This window comes from Larimichthys crocea, unplaced genomic scaffold (assembly GCF_000972845.2).
Source record: "Larimichthys crocea isolate SSNF unplaced genomic scaffold, L_crocea_2.0 scaffold271, whole genome shotgun sequence".
NCBI classification, from domain to species: domain Eukaryota; kingdom Metazoa; phylum Chordata; class Actinopteri; family Sciaenidae; genus Larimichthys; species Larimichthys crocea.
Window position 1 is genome coordinate 262,695 of NW_020853581.1, and position 21,542 is coordinate 284,236.

Consider the following 21,542-nt stretch of genomic DNA (forward strand, 5'->3'; position numbering starts at 1 on the left):
AGAACCCACAGCAAACAACACTCACACTGACTCATGCTTTTTTTTTTTAGATTTGGGGAAGTTTATCCTCCTTCCACACAGAAAAATATGTAGTGTACAGTTAAACCCAGAACTACTAATAACACAGTGTCAGACTACAACATAACTTTTACGGTGTAATGGCAAATGTCTGCTTCATCATGATTATATGTAATTCTTCACCGTCGATAACGCCAAAATAAGATAATCAGTTAGAGTTTCTCACTGCTTGCACATTAGTGATCGTCTAAGGACTTCTTCGTGGTTTCAATTACAAGCTAAAAATGACCAAATACAAACCTATGGTCTGCTGACAGCTCATGTTTCCTGGCTTTTAGGTGATAAGTCCCAGGCACGTGCTGCTCAGACAGTGATAATGAGAGCAGTCGCTCACCAGCTCGCTGAGGAAACACTGTGGACCTACAAGCCTGACCTGTTCCTCAGAAGAGCCAGGCCTGCAAAGAGCACAAAATGTACAAGTCTCAGGACTAATGCACGGGGTGAAATCTGACATGAATATGAAATGAATACGAAATGACCGGATACAACTCTAATGGCAAATATTAAAATGAGTGCAATAACCCTTATTTACCTATATTTAATAAAACAGGGATAGAATATGAGGCAAGTCACATTTACTATGTAAACATTAGTTACTAATTAACATTAATGTCATGTCATTTTGCCAGCTGTTACTTAACTTTTGTTTTAGCGATTTAACTTGCAAAAGTGTTGCAAAGTTAGCAACAATGCAAACCTGCAATCAACTACACCAACTTACCCAACCTACAAAATATCTAACACTACCTAAACAACAATACATTTAAACAGTCTTTTTAAACTAAAATCTTCCTATGACCTCCATCCAATAACGTTAACGTTTTTACTATACTTGCTACCATTAGCCATGTAAGTTTTATTTCAATGAGCTTTTAGCCGTTGAGCTTGACAGCTAAATGTGCTAAGTGCTAGTGAGCCAGCAACAACAATGCTAACAACTTAATATTATTAGCTAATGTGCAACATTGCAGTAATGTTACCTTAATGTTACTGCTATATGTAATATATAATAGTTTTGATGTAGTATTCATTAGTGGCGGGCGGATCGATCCAAATATCGATATTATCGATACCAAGTCGGTATCGGATCGATACCAGCCTGGTGAGATCGATTCTTTACTTTAAGTATCGGATCGATACCAAAGTATGCAGTATCGTTCACCACTAGTATTCATGCATCTGAAATTTTGCAGACCCATATTAGCGTCCATATCAGTGACACAGCTGTGTTTGTAGCTAGTGTCTTGCTTTCTTAATGGAAGTAACGAAGTGACTGTAATGATTTCATGCATAGACATTTATATATGCCTATGATTTCATGTGTCATTGGTAGTAACTTTAGCTAACAGTGATGACAATGTAATTAAATATACTAGTTATAAATCAGCGTGAGCTGCATGCCCAACTAGGATACAACTAAGACATATCCAGAACCTAAAAACTTTTTTTTCTGCTCTGTAGTGTTATTAAATTTTATATTTTTAGCAAAACAAAGACTAACAGAATTATATTATTTTGTTCAACGACAATATAAAATTCATATATGTGAAATGAAAAATGAAAAAGTCTCAAATTTATTCCACAACATACAGAAAACAGCCGGTTGTGGAGTTACAGATACAGCTCATACAGAGGGCCTAAAGCTTTCTGCCAACATTATACTAAACCTGACCTATTATTAAATTCACTTATGAAATAATATATTTATTATTTCTTTTTAAAAAAAAATTAAACTCCAAAATCGGAGTACATTTATACTTGTTTTACATTTATAAATGTACTGGATAAAAGTGCATCCTTAACCCTTGTTTGCTGCTCTGTGTTGACAGATTCCCTCTTTCCTGTGGTTGTCATCTGGCTTTGTTCACCTGATACCAGACGCGTGGCAGCTATCAGAGGAAGACAATACCATCAATACAATGCACAACTCTGGGATCTGTAGCACGTTTGACACCTGATTTATCTCAAGCACCTATTCAGATTAGTTAACTATCCAACAAAGAGTCCTGCATAGGAGGAGTGGGTGGGGTCTTGTACTCTGGGGAGTTTGAAGGGTTAACCTTGACATCTGGCCCCCGATCATACAACAAGTTCAGGCCAGCTGCCCAAATAGGTCTGCTTTTTCCCCTAAAAACACCTCATCCATCTGCTGAATTTCTCCTCATATAAGTTTCTCCATGATTGCCTGAGGCACTTCTATTCACAGACGCGTGCGGGGTGACACTGATCCCTGCTATGACGCCCATCCATATTTAAAGGGGAGTGCAGGTGACCTGTGGGTGGCCCTCTCTGGCACGCTTGGACTCTTCTGCACCCGCAGAATCTTACATGTCACGTTTGCTGGTTATTTCCTCAAATTACAGCAATATGATATAATGCACAATGAACTAATGGGCTTTAATCTAGCAGGCACTCAGATGACACGTGCCACCGCCGTACAAAAGCTGGGATCTGTGAAATTCAATCTGTTGATGAATGTGTAAGGATGACAATGAGTATGCCAATTAGCTTATGAATACAACAGGTGACACCTACATAAAGCCCAATTACACACTTATTTGTGTTCAGTGTCTCCCAGGACAGGCTATAAGTTAACACAGGAAGATAAAAGATAAATTAATCATGATGCATGCTGCCAATTCTGAAATTAACTAACACAAGCGTGGCTGCTTGTACATGTTACTGACACTTAAATGTAGCCTTACATGAAGCAAAGTTTAACCTAATATTCAATCAGCACACGTAGATGTCACTTTCAGTCACCTGTAGTGTTTAAAGAAATTACATTTTGTGTAATTTAGTACTTATTGGTGTCCGTGGTTACCACCGCTATGCATCTCATTGTCAGATGTAACATGGTGCTGCGGTGTGCAGTGGCAGCTGCTGCGGCGGCGTTGAGGTGCACCTCTTCAGGGACTAGTAGATTGAGGTGACAGGGGAGAGGTCATGTTTTAACCTGCTGCGCGGTGGGGGTGACGGAGAAGCAAACTGACTGACAAAAGCATGAGCCGGTAAACAACACAAGTGTTTCTTGTCCCAAAAGATTTCACACAGTCTTGTCGCACACATAGGCAAATTAGAGTGGAGGTTTAACAAGCAACCGTTGTCAAACGATGCCACTTCTCTCTTTTTGCCAGGAAGGCATGGGAATTTCTCCAGGACAAAGGGAAGAGCTGCTTTGAGCGAGGGGAAAACAAAAGCGTGACACAAATCAGCACAATTAAAAACACTAATTGTGGTTTAACTGCCAGTGAGATCCGAGTTAATTGAGTGCGGCTTTTAATTTATCCACGAGAATGATAGGACAGGTGTTGAACGATGGAAACAGCTGAATAGCGATCCACTTTATGGAAGATTTGCATCAGATTTACGCTGATGTTGGATTAACCAGACCTGCTGCATAATGTAGAAATACATATTATAAATTCTAATTTCATTTGTGGTGAAACAAACAAACAAACAAACAATAACTTTACAACAGCACTTTTCATTTAGAGTGAGTTTATTGAAAAGGACAATACAATCTTGCTTGTGCCTTTCAAACTACATCCAGTAGATCATTGGGATTTGATTACAACGATGGTGATGAGAATATCTAAAAGTTAATGTTTCAAACTGTAGTACATGGAGAATAGGTGAATATTAAGAAATACATCACCAAACTGAATTAGTGCTTGTGTTGGCACTTTACATATAGTCACCATTAACAGCATTACACTGTTCTCATAATGCATACGTCTTCTAGAGCCCAAAGTGTTTCCAGAACTACATAAAAAAAGCCATACATTCGTGTCCCCAAACATCCAGGTATGAAAGTCTTGCATATTGGCTATGAAAGTTCAATACTTTACACTACAGGTCGAGAGATGAGGGTTGATGAAAATCAAGTGGAATTAGGGTGGAGGGTTTCAGGAAGATGTCATATAATTTAGCAGTAATATAAAGTGTTAATAATAATCAAAACATGTGACTGACATTCCATTTACTTTATCTTGTTACAATATAAAGGCATGTGCCTGAAAGAACTGTGACACCCCGTACACACCAGAACTGTTAGTATCAAACTGTTTTCGGGCTCTAAACTCAACTCCATCCATCCATTATCTGCAACCGCTTATCCTCATCAGGGTCACGGTGAAGCTGGAGCCTATCCCAGCTGACTTAGGATAAGAGGTGGGGTACACCCCGGACAAGTCACCAGTTCATCACAGGGCACATAGACGCAAACAGCCACTACACTCACCAACTAACCTATTAAGTGCATGTCACGTACTGTGAGAGGAAGTCAAGAGTACCCGAAGAGAACCCACACAGACACGGGGAGGACATGCAAACCCAAGCAGAGGTTCAAACCAGGAACCTTCCTGCTGTGAACCGCCCTAAACTCAACTCGTTATGCTTAATTGCGTTGGTCTCTGTACACCAGCCTCCATACATGTCTGTAAACTCGAAATGAAGCTTCACTAACTGGCGAGATCTTTCATAAACACACTCATCATTCCCGTCAAAACTGTGTGTGCCACATTACAAGCACCGTCAGGGGATTTATAGGGGGCTTAAGTCTTAGTGTCTGGCAGCTGTATGTGGCCTATGGCAAGCAGCATCATATTATCAGTAGAAGACTTTAAAAAGAGTGCCAGAGGAGGATTGTGAGATCCGATTCAAGCTTTTTACGTCATCTTCAACAAAAGGTTCAATGCATGCTTCGTCAACGAGGAAAAAAAAAAAATCCCCATGTGTTTGCACTATTTTTTCGTAATGGGGCAGACATTCACCTACAACACTTACAACACACTTTGATGCATGTGCAAAACAGTCTATATAAAACTTCAATTATGACGCAGGCCATGGCCAGATTTTAGAGGAAATTTTGCCTCTAAGCATTTTGAGTGCTTTTGCATATTCAAACACCGGCATTAATTGGATGATGAATATGCAAAGTGGCGTGAAAGAAGTATAATAATGATGCAGGGCTTTTTTGCAATGTTCCCCTTTACACTGTTGTGCTCGGAAATGATTTGAAAATGCTTTTCATTTAGATTTTGTGTTTCAGTCTGACATCTAGCAAAGCGCCAAATGAAATTAAAGCATAAAGCAAACGTAGCAATCAGGCTAAAAGAAAAAATGACAGGCAAAATTAATTAATTTGAACTACTCACCCCTCGTTTTTCATTTGAACCTCAGTGTCCAAATGAATTTAACATATTGTTAAGACTTTATCTTTTGTTATTTCATCATTCAAGCAAAGCAATCGGGCACACATAAGTGTACATCACCTGTCCCATACTCTGTATGAGTGTCACTCTATGATAACCTATTCCAAAATACCACTGCCAAAAATCTGTGTATTTTCTTTGCAAGCAAAGTTAAAGCTACAGCTACAAAAGTCTGAAAGTCACAATTAAAGCAGTTTGCCAATGTCAGTTCAGCTCAAACAGAAGATGGGTGGTAAACACTTTTATTATCACTTTTAAAATGTCCTTTTAAGTTGACTTGCACTTGGACTGACCCATCAGTGAAGCACATTTTCAAACATTTCACAGCACAACAAAATGTGCAAAAAGTCAATGGAAGTGAAGTGATATGACAATGTGACTATACAATATGTACAAAAGGAAGTATTAGGAGCTCCGCAAGGTCCATAAACAACTGGCTAAATACCAGTACAGACTAGTTAAAGCTGTTGGTAAAGCCTGTAACAAGAGGATACAGAGAGTTTACACTTCAGCACAAGTAAGAAGGCAATCCGTGAGAAGCTTTTCTTCATGGAAAACAGATTCTTATTCACACGTCTTCTTAATTAGCGTCACATAATACTCATCAATTTATGCACTAATTCCAACATTTTTTGGTTTTACAAAATATATGCAAATCAGATTTTTACAAAGGAATTTACCCAACATCTGCATCACATCATCGCACATCCATAATGAAGCCGTCTGAGTTTTGTCAGACGAACAGAAGAAGGTACCGTCCGTGTGAAATGATCTCTTTGGATACACCAAATACTTCAAAGGCAAGCAAGGTTCAATGGCCTTGTTAGTGTACTGTGTATTATTATTATACATTTCAGAATTGTGGGTTTCAAAGCCAACCAGAATACATTCAGTAACAAGAGATTTTGGCTTCGAGTCCAAAAAGAGATCACATACCTTCAGATGAAAGAACTACTTTCACAGCAGCAGAAATAATTAGCACATAACAGAAAAAAAAAAGTGTTTCTGTGTGGTGCAACATTCATGAAAAAGTAAAATTGAGAAGTGTTTTTGACTACTGACATTCCACAGATACAGTGTAGCGCTTTGTCTCAGCTGTGATTTGGTATCATACAGTGTAAAGGTCAACTATTTTAAAGAAAAGAAGATATAAATACCAGAAATAATACCAGCAAAAGGACGAGAGGATCATCATCTGATAAAGAGGTTTGATATATACATATATCATTAAAATTGGTGTGCAACTTTGAGTAAAGTAAACTATGACAATACAAGGCATGTTTAACACTGTACATGAAGCACTCTTCATCAAATAGGAACAAACAATTAAAAATGTAAACCTAAACAACAATAAATGATCAAACTATTGTTGAACTACTAACATAAGCACATGTGTTGGTGATAAAAACTAAAAACTTTGAGTCGTTTAGTTCTTTTTAGTACCAGCAGTGCGATCTAACAGCTGCTCCATAGCTCACTTGGCATTTGTTCAGTAGAAAGTGATAAATTAAAGAGAATTAAAGAGCGCCATTTAACATGGAAACAACATATGTTGTTATGACATTAACATCACAGACTGAGGCGACATATGAGATGACATAAAACTGTGAAATGAGGACAGTTAGCTTCTGACATATGCTGTCAAACAGTTATTTGTGACCTGAATGACACACACTGGATGTTTACCTCGAACAATTAAGAACTGGTTCTTATTAGCAATCAGTGAACTAGCGAGACACGCGTACATGCTTGAATTTGGACTGTTTTGACAACTCAAAAAGAAAGGAGTAGCTGAAATATACTGGAGGCACAGTAAATAATTAAATCTGTGACTAGTACTTTACATATAAAAATTGTATAAGTAAGACTTTAATACATGAATACTTCATCAAATGAGCCGTTTCTGTTGGGATTCGTTTTCACTGTACAGTGTTAATACAGTAGAAAAGGTGGTAAGGGAGGGGGTACTGGGATACAGTAGTAACATACAAATACATTAAAATAATTATGTGCTGTGAAACATTTATAAATACGGATTGTTCAGCATATGTCCACATGTGCAGCTAGGTACCATCAATACAATGTTTTGAAAGAGATAAAAGCTGGGCAATCTGCAACAAAGAATTACAAGCTTTTTCCAGTGAATCAAATCAATATTAAGATGAGCTGAACTCAAAGATGTGATTAAAGTGTAAACAAGAACATTAGCAGAATAAAAAGATACTCATTGATTATTGCACTTAAAGTCAGTAAAATGATCACCTTCAGCGAGCGAGAGCCCCGGACCGAGAAACTTAAATGATAGTCATCACAAATAAAAAACAAAGAATCAAAAATTAAGCATGAAAAGTCAGTAACTGATAAGGAATGTAGATGTTTGTTCATTTTGCAGTAAAAAAATGCATGACTCAGTAAACTCGAAATAAACCAGACTCGACTCTTTACTTTAACTGTCAGCCGTTCCTTCTAAGACTGCCCATTAATCACTCAGGAGATTGCGGAAGATTCTCGGAACAAAGCCGCAGCCGCTATTTTTTTTTTTTTGTAGTTTATGTGTCAAGTTTAAGATTTGTGTTTGACTGTAAACACTTTAACTACAGCTTCATCTTATCACCTACTTGACCATCTTCCAGCAAACAAGCACACAACTGCGACTACAGCATTTGGTAAACATGAATTTGGCTGCAATTGCACCTTAGGACTCTGGGAAGATGATGGCAGCTGTGTGTCCAACAGACAATATAGCTAAACCTAATTAAAAATATGGATTTGATGTGACTTGAGTCAACCAATGATGTTTTTCTTTTCCCTGTTTAAGCACCTAAAAATGCCCCACAGCAAGTATCCATAGGAGTCGTGTTAAAACTGAAATATTGGAATGAGATTTCTGCCAAAAAAAAGAGGGCAAAAATCTGCGTGAACTAAAAGAACCAAAACTCTGAAAAACAAGTCTATAAAAACTAAACCATCAAATACAAATTCTAAAGCAAAATCAATCACTAATTTGGCCTTAATCAATCCCACTTGTTCCCACTTATCTGACCAAATGATACCGATACATGAGCTACCGCTAACCCTTTATTAGTAACTTTTTATCCCATGTTTTTTCTTCTTCTACTTTTTACAAAGTTTACCCGCCTTCTTTTTTGGCTCATAGGGCGTCCGTAGAATGCTCGGCGTCTCCTCCATGACACGCACAAGCAGGTTATCGATGTAGTCTTCCAGCTCCCTGATGTGGGCGTCTTTCTTTTTCACCACTTCTTTCTGCTTGATGAGTTCCTGCACGACTTCCTCAAAGGATAAGTTGCTATAGGCAGCCACGCTTTCTTTGACTTCCTGAAAACGGAAAACAAGTAAATTCAGTAGATATAAAGTATTTTGTAAAATCAGCATAAAATGGTCGACTGATCTTATATCTATATATGTTGGCATCTGATATCAGAGGCAACAATAAAGATACTGTTTAGGTTTACTCACAATGCAAGAGAAAATATTCTAATTAGATGTGTTGGACTTATGTGACATAAACTGTCATGTGTTTATCTTTTGTTCTCTGTTGCTAATAAAGGCTAATTGAGAGTTGTTGATGATACTTCTCAGGGGATTTAGCACTGGCATGTCATTGAATTCTATGGCAGATGTTGGATCTCATACTGTGTAACAGTGTTTATAACAAATCAAGAACAGTTTAACTGCTCTAATGGGAGTTAACTTTGACAGTACAACAAGCAGCTAACATCTTGAGAGAGTTGTTTTCCTCTTTCTTTAGTTTCTTGCGTCTAAACGTGTGATCTTTCTAACTAGACAGGATTCAGGCAAAACCTCTGACGAACCTGTCAGAAGATTTCCTAAAAAATGGAATCTTTGTTTTGAGGGAGAAATGCCAGGCTGCATATTTCTGCAATTAAAGGTCAGGCTAATAAATACCAAAATAAGGATGCAACCTAAGCCCAGCTTTGCTCTTTGAGGACAACCTATTTGGACAGAGCAGCGTGGTACGGTATGTGCAGATCATATTGCGCGGGTACGAGAAGAGCTGTAATCGTTTTTAATGAGGGACCACTTTATCGCTTCAGTGCTGGGCATCCTCCCCCGAACGGATAGAGCAGCAAAGCCTTCACCCTGTTTAAAATACCACACTTATCAGCTTCCACTCCCATGCACCATTCAAGCCTCGACTGCTGTGGAAAGACAATGCAGAAAGACCTGGAGCGGGACTGCTTACCAGGTATCTTATCGCTTCTAACAGCACAGAGGCTACTTTGGGGCGACACAAACCAAAATGAAATATTTGCCATCGAGATTAAATGTCCAATGTAAGGAGGGTTTCGAGAACAGAGCTCAGTAACCTATTCCTCGCACACAACACATAAAAAGGCATCTCACTGAAAGACACTGCACTTAAGCCATCTGAGAGGGAATAAGAGAACAGACTGCCATATGGAAGTGGATGTTGGTTTCACATACAAGCATGTACACACTTGCGTGCGCGCGCGCGCTCTCACACACACACACACACACACACACACACACACACACACACACGGCATAATAAGCAGGAGCTTTAGTGGCTGGCGACAAAGGCCTGGAAATGACCATGAATTGGCAAAGTAATGATGACCATTTTTCTGCGATCAGTAGTGAGGAGAAGATAAGGCGCACACTTGGCATTCTCCAGTTGTGTCATTACAGTTTCTAATGAGCTCAGCTTTGAGAATCTAAAAGCTCAGTCCTTTGAAATCTCTCACTGCCCTCCTCTACCCCCCCTCGTGTGTGGTTAATTAGGGCCTTGAAGCGGAGGAAATGGGAGCTGCCATTTCTGCAAGGCACTGTGGCATGCACAGGGGCACATGTGTGGATACCGACAGCCCTCAACACCCACAAAGAAAGGTGAGGAAAGCCATTATCAGCATTCTCCTTCTCATTTAGGCATCACTTTAGCTACTGCTCCCTCATAAATAGCACAACATTTTGCTGTGTAATAGTTGGCAAATTTGAGTTTTTCGTCAAACTGGAAATGCCAAAGATTTCAAACTGAACACAAACTAAAAAGGGGAAAACGTCATGTACAAATAATGTAATAATCATTAAGGAGAAAAACACATGACATTTCTTTGCCTTTTCTCAACAAAAACCTCCAATTATGGAATAAACACACCACTATGATTGACCGCACAGCCCGAAATTTCACACCACTTCAAATTATGACCAGATCAGACACGATGACCGATGTGTGCAGCTGCTAATTAGTTGAATGGCACATCTGAATTTTCAGCAGCCTCAGAGATCAATGTCACCAGCTGCTATGTCAAAAGAAACTTGGGAGTTCTCAATTAAAAATCTGCGCGATGCTACACGAGAAGTAATGACACAGTAACACGTCAACTGCTGGGGTCATTTCTCGTTTGTTCTCTCAGTCACTGTCACGTGAAAGTGACAACGTGCAACAACGTGTCGCGCAACGCATTGTTTGTCCTCTTTTACAAGCACGGTTGTGTCTTTCTTACATTTTTCTTGCCGTAGACGTCCTTCTTCTGGCCAAAGGTGATGTCTTCATTTCTTGCTGACTTTTTATCACTGTGAAGAAATCAAAGAGAAAATCGGTAATCACGTGAATTATTATAGTGAATATTTGGAGCATAATTATCTTGCATACAGAGCCTCTGAGGTGTCTATTTGGATATTTCTGGTGACTGCTATAGTTTATCGAATAATAAAATATACATTGTGGGATGTTTTTCCTGCATAAGTTCACCATAGCCACATTATAAATGACCACTGAGCTACTGTATGACAAAAGCAGCAGTAAAGATGATGGACTAGTGCCTACAGAGATAAGTGTTTAATTGGGTGGTCTATCTCTGCAGAGGATCTCATTACTATAGCTGAGAGGGCTCTGTTATCAAGCCCAGGCTCTCTAAAGAGCCACTAATGACACCTTCCACTCTGATAAACCAGAACTTAGCCACGGTGCTCACCAATTCTTTATGTAACACAGGAAATAGATGGAGTCGACTCAGTGGAAATGTTTGAACAACAATACTCGACAACAGAACCAGACAGAGAAGGGGGTCGATCAGATAGGAGATTTCCATCAACAAGGTATTCGAAACTTTATGGGAATGCTGTAACCAATATCCTGCAGCACAGCGCTTGTCCCATGGGGTTGCGGAATCAAATTTGAGGATTATGAAGTGATTTAAGGAATATTATGAAAAACGTACTGCAGTGACATGCTACTACAAATGTAGAAGAACCACTGCTGTAGGACGTTAGTTATGTTTCTTGGGCACATGCATATTGCAATCTATGAACAACAGGTTGGAAATCAGCAGCTGACATTGTTAAAACACAACCTTCAGGCAGTGTGCCTCATAAAAGTCTGCTGATGTGAGATGTACAAATCAAAAGTAAGGCAACATAAATATATATATGAACATTTATTGTACATTTATGTTAACCACAGAGTATACTGGATGGGCACTTTGAATCCAAGTGGGATTCATGAGGATGAATTGTGACATGAAGCCCCTTTGTAGTGTCTTCTAGATTATATTATATTTGTTCTCAAACTCTATTTAAGACCAACTGGAAATTTAGTTAAGGGGTTGATGTGGTGAATGTTTACTTTACTCATAAATTACTAATTTATGAGTAATTCTCTGTACAAGATAAGAGTAATCACGGTATTTTGTAGAGAAAAAAGAAAAAGAGTTGTTTTATGTACTTGGTATCCACCCAGAGTTATGCACGAAAAGAGAGCTTTTATTGAATGTGCTCATGTTTTTGGTGAACGGTGAACTGAACATATATTTGCAACTAATGAGGAGGTGAGCGCCGTTAATTCCCATGAGAGATAACGACACTCACACAGTGTTGAGTTATAACTCAGTTTAAACAAGAAAAAGTAGACAAAGGTATGACGCCGTGTGGAGTTCCTGTGGAGCTTTTACATCGACACACCGCTGAAGAGAGAGAGAGAAACAAGACGGCAAAGGGAAGACAATGAAACAAACAGCCACAAAGTTCTCCTACTAAAGTAAAACTCACAGATGCTGATTTAAAACAAGCTGTTGTTTTAACTGTTCAGCTTTTGGGACTAAAAAAAGTATACGGGATCGTCTTAATCTGTGTGAACTGAACTTTGAACAAGCTCTTGTTTAGTGTGAACTTGCACAATACTGTTGGTATCTATGGTGATTTACAGGTCACATGACCCATTAATGGACTGTTAAGGAAAATAAGGAAATTATAAACAGCCTAAATTAAGGCAGCAGAAAACATTTTGTGAGAAGAAATAAGGGTGTGTGTACTTTTTATTTTGAGGAACTGTACAGAGCAAACAAAACAAAGACTACCTGGCTTTGTAGTTGGAGCTGAACGGGTTAGTGTCTGCTTGTGAATCTCCACTAAAGGGGTTAGGGGAACGCAGGTCTCCAGAGCTGCCCGAACGTCCCCCGTTGCTGGTCTTGCGGCCTTCCTTCTTTCCCGTCACACGTTCCAGTAGGCTGACCTTCTCCTTTTTCTCCTTCCGCTCCGCCCGGTCCCACAGCTGCCCGTGCTCTCCCTCAAATGGGTTGCGGTTGCGTGGGAGCGTGGCATACTTCTGTGGCAGGGTGTCACTGATATCAGTGAAAGGGTCACTGTGTGCCTCGCCATCCTGGTAGCCTGGCACCTCGCTCTGGGAACGCCTGTGAGGGCCTGCACTCCCGGGAAGAGAAACCAGAGCAGTGCATCGACTTGACGTAGTTATGATAAAAAAAAAATGCAAATAATTGATCAAATTTTAAAAAAGTAAAACCTGTGCTGGCTTTGTTTTCATTTTTGATAGATTTGTGTTTTTTGTTGGAAATAACCGATGCATATCACTAATGTGATGTCACTGTTTTCTGTTCATAAACACTTTCACAGAAACAAGGCAACATGTGGAAATCACCATTTTTATTTTTTTTTTGCTGTGTTTACTGATGTTGATCTTGTGGCTCTTCCAACTAATCCGACACCACAAAAGCAACATTTTAATGGGAGAAGTGAAGACAGCTTGTTATATTATTTATATCCTCCAAATCTTCAACCGCGTCCCTCCTATCTTCAGAACTTTGGATAGGTTCCCCTCCCTGCATGCCAATCTGAATAATCACAAAGGCGCCTGAGACAGTTGTGCAGCACAGATCGGACAGTGAAGAATGGGCAGTGAATTGTGTAATAAAAATGATTTGCCTTTTATGATTATTTGTACATAAAGAGACCAACTGTTAAGCTGTTTGGTAATGAAGATCAGCAATTTCTGATAGTTGGCTGATTGATTGCAGTTTCACTTTGGCAGTGACAGGCGATGGCATAAGTTTTACTGCTTCTGACCTGATAACTGACATCACCACATAAAGATTTTCAGCGGTGATTTAAGACATTTCAGTCCACCTCATGCTTACCCATCATTCCTGTTCTTCAGATGCTACACAGTGCAGGACAGAATAAGTGAGCTGCCGATGGCATTTGAGCTCAGAAAAACAAATCATATCATCATTAACTTGTCTCCTTTTTACAAGTTAGATTCGACTTGACAACGGTTGTTGTGAATCATGACTATTGTTTGCATTAGTTACAGCAACAGTAGCTCAAGGACAGAGAGATAAATGGGGGGACTGGTTGAGCAGGAAGGTTCAGGCCAGTTTTATACTGGTTAGAAACAGAGACCAGTAAAGTTCACACATTGATATGAGTGACCTAAATAACTATCTAATTTAGTTAATATACCTTTTGTAAATATCTTTATGTATATATATTCCTATAGCTTTGTGTCTTCTATCGACCTCTACTGATGGCCACCAGAAATTGCAGCAGCATCCCATGTCAAGAGCACAGTCATAAGAGAGGAAGTCATTTTAGTGCTTCTGAATGAGGCCTTCGAGACGCCAGTCTCTTGCTTCTACCACTGACCTCAAAAAAGATAAAAGATCAAAATATGAGAAACTAGCAATGTCTCAGTGATCAGTGACTTGACAGAAATAATAAAAAAAAAGGTTTACCTAGAGATCATACAAAAGATCAATTTATTTAATTAACAAATATTGATCAAATATTGGTTCTCACCACTCTCTTCGATGGAGTTCATGGAGTCCAATTTGGGCCGAAAGTGGCTCCCAATGAGATCCGACATGGAATGGGCTGCAGAGAGCTTATGGGTCCCGGCGAGTAGTGATCTTTTGGCCTTTGCTTCGTGCTGAGGTTGTGGTTCCGGAATGAAGGATTGGCGGTTCGGCTCCGAGTCGCACATGGCGGAGCGCGGCAAGATGGCAGATGACGTGTCAGAAAAGCCACCATCATGTTTGCGACCCTTCATTTTGTCCTTAAGTTTGGAAAAAGGCGAGCGGGGCTTCTCCTTCATGGAGAGGTCAAACATGCTGGCTGTCATGTTGTTCCTCATGAACTGGATGCTTACTTGGATACGGCCTCGTTCTTTCTTTTTCTTCCCCGGCTTGGACTCCAAAGAATACCAGCTAAAATGAGAGTGGATGAAGGTTAGGCTGAGCAAATTCAATGAGAAATTTTATATAAAGAGAGCAGGATTTGTGAAAATCTTCTGAGTTAATTACCGGCAATTCAACATAACTCAAGAAGACAGGTATACAAAGTGAGAATGTGGTAGCAGTCCTTACACTATCAAACAATACAGCACGTGGAAAAAATAGCCACTGACTTTCTAATGTGCTCTACCTACTTCTTTGTGGACATCACAGAAAAGGCTAATTTGACCGGACTAATCCAAACACTACGCACAAAGCAGGGGCTTAAATCGTTTGAACCTCTTTTTTTTGACACAAGTGAGAGTACAATTTATCATTCAGAGCATAAACACTATTCTTTGTAAACTGAACATAAGAAATAGCCTGCTGCTGAATAATATAGACCATTCCAGGCTGCTTTTGGGCTCCTATTTGTTTAACATCTCTGCTTTTTCAACTGGAAGTAATGGGATTTATGCCTCCACTCTGAGCGAAATAAAGTGGCATTTGCACAAATCTGGCCTTTGTTCAGAAATGCAACGACAAGCAATTGGGAAATTGCAAAGCCATGTCGCAGGGCAACCCAACAGTTCATACATGCTAATGAGACATATCCTCTGTGTTACAGGGCTTGTGATAACGTCCTTTAGGAAACCAGCATCAGGATGAAACAACATCAGTGAATGTCTGCTTTTTTTACACATTTATCTGCGAAATGTTGCGGTTTAGGAATATTAAAGTTAAATATTCTTGAGCATGTTTAACACACTGTCGACCAATTCTAGGTGACAGCGCTTCTCTTTTACTATGTGCTGCTGGCCACAGTATTGTAAATTGCAGTTCACTCTACTGGATAAAACTTGCAGTGACACCATTAATTACCACAAGCAGTTTTTCTATATAACACATCAGGAAACAACTGTTTTATGCTAATATGTCTGCAATAGGCCAATATCTAGGCTCTAGCACATCAATATAATGGTCTTTGCGCTCGCCCATCTCCATCGTGGTGCAGTTTGATCAATGCAGGTTTTAACTTTGACACATATTGGCAATGTATTTGCTTTCATGCAATTACTGAAATTTCTTCCTGGATTTCAATGGAGATTCTCTTGAATTTCGGTATAAAAAGAAAATCAGTCATCAGGTCAATCCAAAAGGAGAAAAAAGTGTTGGTATTGGCTTTTGAAAAACTGCAGCTGTTGCAGGCTATTCTAAACCGTTCAGCTCGTGGCCCAGGAGCCCGGTCATGAAAGGCCTTGCTGGGTCCGATTCCCAGGCTGTGTGCCGTGCACAGTCTGATCAGCAGCCACAGCATGCCGCTGCCATGGGGCCGGAGCAGCACCTCACGTGTGTCTCAAGGCCAAGATAAACCTCCCTGTGCTTGGAACCACAATCCTCCCACTTGGGTCCGGACCGCTGGGAAACTCCTCACAATCAACAAACACAGGTGTGCGATAATTACGGGCTGCCTACTCAGATATCAAGACAGGCTTTCCTTCCCCAATATGTCAGTTCAAAAACATTGCGGATGGGCCACGGTGAACACAGACCCACTGTGGAGTGTGGATATAGTATCGAGGGCCCTGGCGTCATTGTCAAGTGTGCCTGCAGTGTGGGATTAGGCCAACAAGCAACGTGAGCATATCCATTACAGAAACCTCTGCTGAAAAAGTGCACGGCCTCGAGGTGCATCGCTCAGGCACCTTAAAACAAATAAGAGCCATGATTATAACATATTGTGATTCTCCCAACTGATGGGCAGAGAGGAAGTGTGCTGAAGTCTCCATGTGGAAACGTGCAGTGAGCTAATTAACACCAGATCCAATTTGATTATTCTGTCCCTGTTTGCTTAATGTAAGGTTAAAACATGCATGTGTTGGACTTGTAAGGGTCAACACCCTCAAGTTTAGCCAAAAATAATACTTAATTTACTCTACATTTATTCATTTTCTCCACCCACTCCAGCCTTTTATAGAGCAAAAGCACTAGACACAGGCTGCAGGTAAAACAGCCTAGACAAAACCAATATCACACCTAACATGAGTCCTGACTTGCATTCCTTTTGGGCTGAGCAAGGCACACAGAGCTTTCAGATAAAACTCAAAAACAAAGAATAGGTCAACTCAACACGGAACAGGTGATTTGTTTTTAAAGCCACCTTTGAAATGCTCTGTATGTATAGGAGTGACTAACAAGACATGTTTGGCCAGCTCCACTAGTTCAATTAGACCAACTGCTGCTCAACATGTCAGTGATTTAACAAAAAAAACAAAACCTTTCAACAATGTAGGCCAATTCATTGCCAAGCCTGAAACAATACAGGGTCGATAAAATGGAAAATGGAAAAGCACAAATATATGACTTCATCTGCGATAGTTGTGTTAGAAAGTTTAAAACTGAAGACAGAAACAATCTGGTGTTTCTATTAGACCGGTTCACCTAAGGGGCTCCAAACATTTTCTTTTATTTCTGCTCTTTAAATTAGAACAGATCTATCTAATAAAATGTATTTCTAAAACAAGTAGCCTGCATTTAGCCACATCCAAAGTACATAAAGTGAATAAAGGACAATACAATGGTATTTAAATCATGTGGTGTAAAAGAGCTGGGTCATAAACCTAATTGAGAACAGAGCAAAGAACATAACACACAAAACATTGCCATTAGGTGGAACCTAATATAACAATAACACATGTAGAAAATGTGACAACTAACAACTAATTTAGCTCATGCTGTAATCCACTTATGACTGGAATAGTTCTGCAAATATTTTCCACTTCCTCTCAAAAGTCCATTCCACTAACAGCACATGGATGCATGACTGTGAGCTGGAGTTTCAAAGTACTTAAATGCTATAAAAATATCACAGAAAAGAGCTCAAATGCTGAACATGTGCTGCACATGTGATCCAAGACTCAGTATAAAATAGACTACATGAAAATTCAAGACAACCCAACTTAATTTATTGGCAATCAATTACTATACAATGCTATAAAAACACTATATTAAGCTCATTGTCTTGGTATTTTAGCTTTCTGTATCAAGTGTTAATCAGAAAACTGCCTGTGTATTATCGTGTGAGGATTTCGTGGTGGCTCAAGGTGTTATTGCAACATTAGGTTGGTGTAATATTGTAAACTAATGGCACTGCAATGACTGTATTGATAACAGATGGATGGCGAATGGTTGCACACCAGGGATGAAGCATTTAACAGATTTCGCTTATTACCACAGTTTTAAACATTAGAGTTTTGTAACCATAAAGGCTCAGCTACTACTGCTATCAGCAATAACTGTGAGTGTGTGAGAGTTAACGTAAACCAACGGCAAGAAAGCAAGAAACAGTATGGCACCTTTTACAAATTTGCCTCTGACCAAATAGCATGTAATCCATGTAATAATATATCCTGGAAAGTACAAACAATACTGAATTTTTTTGCTTGCTGGGAAATTATTTATCTTGGCATAAGATCTTGGACGCAACAGTTACAGTATGTGATACTTACTCAGTTTTCTTTCGCTCCTTGTTATCAAAGATTTCATTCAGGTTGATGTACCTCTGACCAAGGAACTTGTCCATGCCAACCAAAGACCGATGCATCACGATCAGGCAGAGTTCATATACTTCTGGGTTGCCCTCCAAAAGTAAACCAGGCAATTCAAACGAGGCTTCTTCTCTCCAGACGGGGTTAAGTGTCTTCTCTGCCACTGATGTCGAGTACTTTTCTTTGCCCAGCTGAATGATGGTGTAGGCATCATTGGTGCCATTTTTGCCTTTGGGCTGTAAACCGGTTGCTTGAAGAACAGTGGCTTGGACATGGGTTGGAAACCACTTTTGAGACTGCTCGCCCAGCGACATCGTCAACAATGGTTATCAACTGAAAGCCATTCAAAACAAACTAAACGATAATTTATGTGGTTAGTTTTTTTAGTGTGTGTGATGTGCAAAAAGCAACAAACATGATTCATTATAGTTTGTTATCCATGTCAGCGTGATTTATGTGCTTACAGCTGAAATCATTACAAGCAATGACAAGTCTGACAAACTCAGCAAGCCTCATTTTCTGTCAAATCAAAGATGTCCAAGCCACTGGTGAGTCATCTGAAAAACAGGGAAACAGAACAGCATCAGTATCTTTCCCAGAACCATGAAATGACTCATGTGGGCGCACAGAAAACATTGATATCAAGCCAGCTTCGACTTGCACCAGAGTATGATTTTGAAGTTATTAGATGGACAAAGACTTAAACAGAAATGAGATTGTGCTATATTATTTTTACAGAATCTATAAATACGTGTCCCTAAGCTGGAGTAACAAGAAAATGATGATCTCATTCAGTGACACATTTTGGTGTCGGCCCATTGTCTTTGTATTAGTGACTGACTCAGTGTGATGAGGGCATGGCTGTTTCAGGTTACTCCCAAATTAAAAAATAAGAATAAGAGGATAAGAAAATGTACTTATTGTCATGTAAAATGAAAAGTACATACTCTTTTCTTTTTGTTCACCACTTCATGAGCCAGGATTTATCTCCTGTGACTCGTGTGTAACATCTGTGCCTCTATTGTTTCACTTAAGGAAAAACTAGGTTTTACTGACAAGAACACGCAGCAGTGTGTGATAAACGTGGCCAATTTTTGGGCTGCAATTCACCTTTAGGTGAGCATCTTCGCACAGGTCTGTCATAACAAACCGAGCTGTTATTTAACGGACTGCTAAAGTTTGCTCGCTTGAAACATGCGGGTCGGTGTGAACAGACGAGGCGAAGCTTTGCTGCTGTTTTATTCTGATGGGGTAACGTTAGCTCCATGCGGCTAGCTGCTAAGCTAGCAGGGGCAAACACACACACACACACACACACACACACACACACACACACACACACACTTACCTCAGTGTCATTTTCACCCACAGCAGCAGGACATTCAGCACTTCAGCTCAGCGGAGACTACACCGGCTTCATGCGGTGGCAAACGCCAGCTAACGTCGCTGGTTGTTGTTGTTGTTGTTGTTATTATTGTTGTTGTTGTTGTTGTTGCTATCCATCGCTGCTACTGACTGCTGTCGGCCAGCGGCGAGCTGTACTTCCTTGTATGACGTCACTTCCGCCCTCACCCCGGTGAAAGTTCAAACGTGGTGGGGGGGACACGCGCTAAGGCACACGCGCTCGCGCGTCATTTTAGACACAAAGCTTTTTTTTAAAAATGTAAACAATTTAAAAAAGTGTAATAAACATGGCCTATGAAAAATAAATAAAAGATATATGTATATAATATAAAAAAAATATATAAAAGAAGAACATGATATATTCCATCAACGTCGGTGTTGAGTTGTGGGTTCACCTTACAGGTAAGCAGTAATGAGCTATATGAATTATTTTAGCTCTAAAACACTCTCCTCTGTAAGATATGTGCGTTTGTGTGCTTGCGGGTGCACTTTATTTGAGAGAGGTAAATCATACAAACATGGGAAGTGCTTTTGTCTCATGAGTGGGACAAGGAGGTGCAGATAAGAGGTTCACTTGAATGAACACAGACATGCTTGTCACCCCACTTGACAAGTGCATCTTAACCAAACACACCTGCCTATGTTGGTTTTTATCGTTCTGCCACAAGCAGTGCAGTATGTACACACACCACTGGCCTCAGGCTCCGGATGGGCCATCCATCAAACTAGAGATTATTGCACTTATCTAGAGTACATCTCTGAATGAAACGCTGAGGCTTATAGTGAAATATTAGGCTGTACAAAAATGTGAGTCAGATAGTATTTAATGCATTTACGGATCTCATGTTTTGCATTAACTGTTAGTAGAAACATTAGAGGAATAATAACAGTACAGTGTCACTATGCGATTAATTGTAGGCTATATGTATCACAGTTAGTGTTAATGGCTGTTTCGCTAACCAAAAAATGCATGAGCATTATGCATTATTAAATGCATTATTTTCACCTGACAGCTACAATTTTAACCAAGAAACATCTAATATACCTTTTAATATTATCATACATCATGTTGTGAAAATTTTATTTAACGTTACATAATCCTCTGACTTGTATTTCATCATAAAATGAAATGGCATTAAAAAACCGAAACCGTCTTGTTTTATTTTCCCTTACTGAGCTATAAGGTTCCTCTTATTTTACACTGTTTGACAGTAATATGATATATATGTTATGTACCAGCTAGCTCCACCACATTTACATGACAGAAACATTTAAATCCAAGGCATGTGTATGGCTGCTCCACTTAAGTAATAGGAAATACTCTAGATTTCTTTCTAGATTTGGTTTAGAGAGAAGAAATTAGAGCTATATTTAGGGCAATATGATGATATAAAATCTATGATACAAATGTGAACCATGCATCCCATTAATATTGTGTTAGCTTCGCCTCTGGGTGTAGGTCATTGTGGCCAATATTGTGAATCAGTGAGTAGCCTGACTGTTTAATGGCAGAATTTGATTTTTTTATATATATATTTGAATCAGCGTGATGGAGTACCTGAAGAGAATATTTCATTCACTTGATTTAATAATAACAGATGGTGTTTTATCCATAAACAAACACATATTCCATTGTTAGACTGGGGAGCAGTGTATTCACTATATCACAATATGCACTCACCGACCACTTCCTTACGTACACCTGTACAATCTAATGTGATCCAATTCAACGGCTTTGACATAAATTAGATTTTTATGAAGCTTATAATTTTTCAGGTTTTTTTGGCACT

The 21,542-nt window shown here is 39.5% G+C and overlaps 1 protein-coding gene across 1 annotated transcript; it reads right to left on the minus strand.

Annotated features, from left to right (window-relative positions):
* Nucleotides 1-3,562: 3,562 nt before the first annotated feature.
* rab11fip2 (RAB11 family interacting protein 2 (class I)) lies at nt 3,563-19,919 on the minus strand. The gene is made up of 6 exons (XM_010734544.3): nt 19,697-19,919; nt 18,310-18,905; nt 14,388-14,794; nt 12,653-12,995; nt 10,802-10,871; nt 3,563-8,630 (listed from the first exon to the last, which is right to left on the minus strand). The coding sequence occupies exons 2-6, from the start codon at nt 18,660-18,662 to the stop codon at nt 8,409-8,411; spliced, it is 1,395 nt and encodes a 464-aa protein (XP_010732846.3). The 5' UTR covers nt 18,663-18,905; nt 19,697-19,919; the 3' UTR covers nt 3,563-8,408.
* Between the last annotated feature and the right edge of the window lie 1,623 nt (nt 19,920-21,542).

What these genes read in the sequence shown, in the direction of transcription:
- rab11fip2 (XM_010734544.3), bottom strand. Translation starts at nt 18,662, where the DNA reads ATGTCGCTGGGCGAGCAGTCTCAAAAGTGGTTTCCAACCCATGTCCAA. An exon ending in GAACTCCATCGAAGAGAGTG is followed by an intron (nt 12,996 to 14,387) that starts GTGAGAACCAAT and finishes CCGGGAGTGCAG; the next exon opens with GCCCTCACAGGCGTTCCCAG. An exon ending in AGCTCCAACTACAAAGCCAG is followed by an intron (nt 10,872 to 12,652) that starts GTAGTCTTTGTT and finishes ATTTCTTCACAG; the next exon opens with TGATAAAAAGTCAGCAAGAA.